Source organism: Etheostoma spectabile, chromosome 19 (assembly GCF_008692095.1).
Source record: "Etheostoma spectabile isolate EspeVRDwgs_2016 chromosome 19, UIUC_Espe_1.0, whole genome shotgun sequence".
Taxonomy (NCBI): Eukaryota; Metazoa; Chordata; class Actinopteri; order Perciformes; family Percidae; genus Etheostoma; species Etheostoma spectabile.
In genome coordinates, this window is record NC_045751.1 from 12,320,459 (window position 1) to 12,322,776 (window position 2,318).

Below are 2,318 nucleotides of genomic sequence, written 5' to 3' on the forward strand. Positions count from 1 at the left end.
CGTACTCAGACAGAGGAGAGGAATGCTGTCTTCTACAAAGACAGATTACCTATTCAAATAGACAAAAACCATCAGCCACTGATAATATCAAAAAACACAGTTCAGGTCAAATCAGATGGGAGCTCTTCCATGTGTAAATTTAAGAGCAAAGAATCCGAACCAATAAAACTGAAAATGGAACGTAGGTAGTTTTTATACTAAGGCAGGCATTCCAAGAGAGAAGCAAAGTGAATATTTCTCTGCATTATCATAGAGACACTGAAAACTTAAAGGGAAAAAGAGAAGGTTGAATTTAAATGATCATTAAAAGTGTCTTTGTTCTCACTTGTTTTCATATTTGACTAATTTTACAGCATCCCAGTCTCCTTGCACTACGCACATTTAAATAATTGTATTTCATTGCACTCATGCCTCAGTGTGTATATATTGTGTATAGTGTGTATATATTGTGTATATATTAGTGTGTATATTTCTGTTTTGGTTGATATGTATGTGTAAGCACAGTTTGAGCAATGCTCCAAAGACAAATTCCTCGTATGTGTCCTCATACCTGGCGAATAAAGCTGATTCTGATTCTGATTCTGATTCTGGCATAGTGCATCTTTACATTTGCAGTATGTATTGGGAGATAGGGAAATATGTAGGATACAAGCAGTGCATGTAATCTAACAACAATACAATAATTCTGTTAAAACTCTTTCCAACAGATAAACCCAGGCCTGTCCTCACTGTGTCTCCATCATGGCTGAGTCCTGGAGCCTCAGTAACTCTGAGCTGCAGTGTTAAAGATCCGTCTGCAGGATGGAGGTTCTACTGGTATAAGGCTGTTCCTAAACTGTCATACATCTCCTACAGCTATGAGCTGCTACCGGGCAGCACCACCGGGACTGAACAGGAGTCCTACATCGTTGATGGACAGACACACACAGCAGGATATGTGTGCAGAGCTGCAAGAGGAGACCCAGTGGTTTACACTAGTTACAGTGAACCGACGTTTGTTGACCTTTTTCCATTCTTGTTAAATTAAAGTAATGTACTTATTGTGGTGACTTTTTCCTTCACTCCAGCGTCAGGTCAAATGTCTCTAAAACAGAATGATGTTTGTCGGATTTTTCTGCTGAACTGAACTTTAACGAGTGAATCTCCTGATCCCCTTTTCATCCTGACACAGTGAAGAGTTTGTTGCACATTTGTAGGTTCCTCATATTGTAAAGCCAACACATTACATTTTGATATAGATAACTTAAGTGCTTATGATTATAGTTTATATTTTTAAGATGTGTTTAATTTAAGACTTGCCGACAATGCCCAGATCCAGAAAAACAAATATACGCTGTAGTGTAAAGTTGAGATACTTTCTATTTTTCCTTATTTCCTTCCATTTATCCCTTCCTTCCTTCCTTTTCTTTCCTGATTTGGCTTTTCTTAATTCCTTCTTTTCACATTTGCTTGTTTACTTCTCTCTTTCCCCTGAACCCTAAAGTACAGGACATTTAGTTGTAATGGGGAATTTGTCTATTTTGATATTAATACATTACATGAAGGTACCATATGGTGCATCAGCTGTGTTAAAATGAAGAGAAACGTTTAACCTTCAACACTGAAAAAGATTAAATCCACAGTAAACCTAAAAGCTTTCACTGTGGTCTTTTTAACTGAAAATATACCTGTGTTGGTGTGATCTTTTGATTTTATTCCACATCTTAAACAATTAAACACAATTACAAAAAATGACTATTTTCATCATGGTCTTCTAAATCTTACTTTTATACATTGCTTTTCACTACTTGATGTTTTTCAGATGTTCATCCAGCAGCGTCTCTCACAGTGAGTCCTGACAGATCGCAGCACTTTGGCAAAGAGTCTCTGTCACTGAGCTGTGAGGGAAACTCCACTAAGTGGAGAGTGAAGATGTTTACTGAACCTAGCACTGTGATTGACTGTTCAATCTTTGGGAAAATGAATGGATTCACGTGCAACATAGACCGTTCCTGGGTTAGTGGAGTGTACTGGTGTGAGTCTGACACAGGACAGATCAGCAATGCCGTCAACATCACTATACAGTGTGAGTTTGAATTAACTTAAAGATTTTTTTCTTCCTGAAGTATTTATTAATATAGTTTTGAAATGTTTAGGTGACTAACAATCAAACTTGTTTTCAAAATGAGTTAAGAAAAAGTTTTCTTCACTCATAAATTTCAAGCATTAACTCGTCATAAAACACGCTCATGCAGTACATCATTTGAAAGCTTAAAGTCTCATGATTACATTAAGCAACACACACAAAAAGCAATAAGGTGACTTACAGCAGTTATAAT

At 36.8% G+C, this 2,318-nt stretch overlaps 1 protein-coding gene across 2 annotated transcripts in view; it reads left to right on the forward strand.

Moving 5' to 3' along the window:
- The first annotated feature begins 1,780 nt into the window (after nucleotides 1-1,780).
- LOC116669426 (low affinity immunoglobulin gamma Fc region receptor II) overlaps nucleotides 1,781-2,318 on the forward strand; it is a 4,181-nt gene continuing 3,643 nt past the window's right edge. For both annotated transcript variants that reach the window (XM_032499310.1, XM_032499309.1), the window contains exon 1: nucleotides 1,781-2,065. In XM_032499310.1, the coding sequence (XP_032355201.1) occupies nucleotides 1,912-2,065 (154 nt within the window). In that variant the 5' untranslated portion in view covers nucleotides 1,781-1,911. The remainder of the gene's footprint in view (nucleotides 2,066-2,318) is intronic.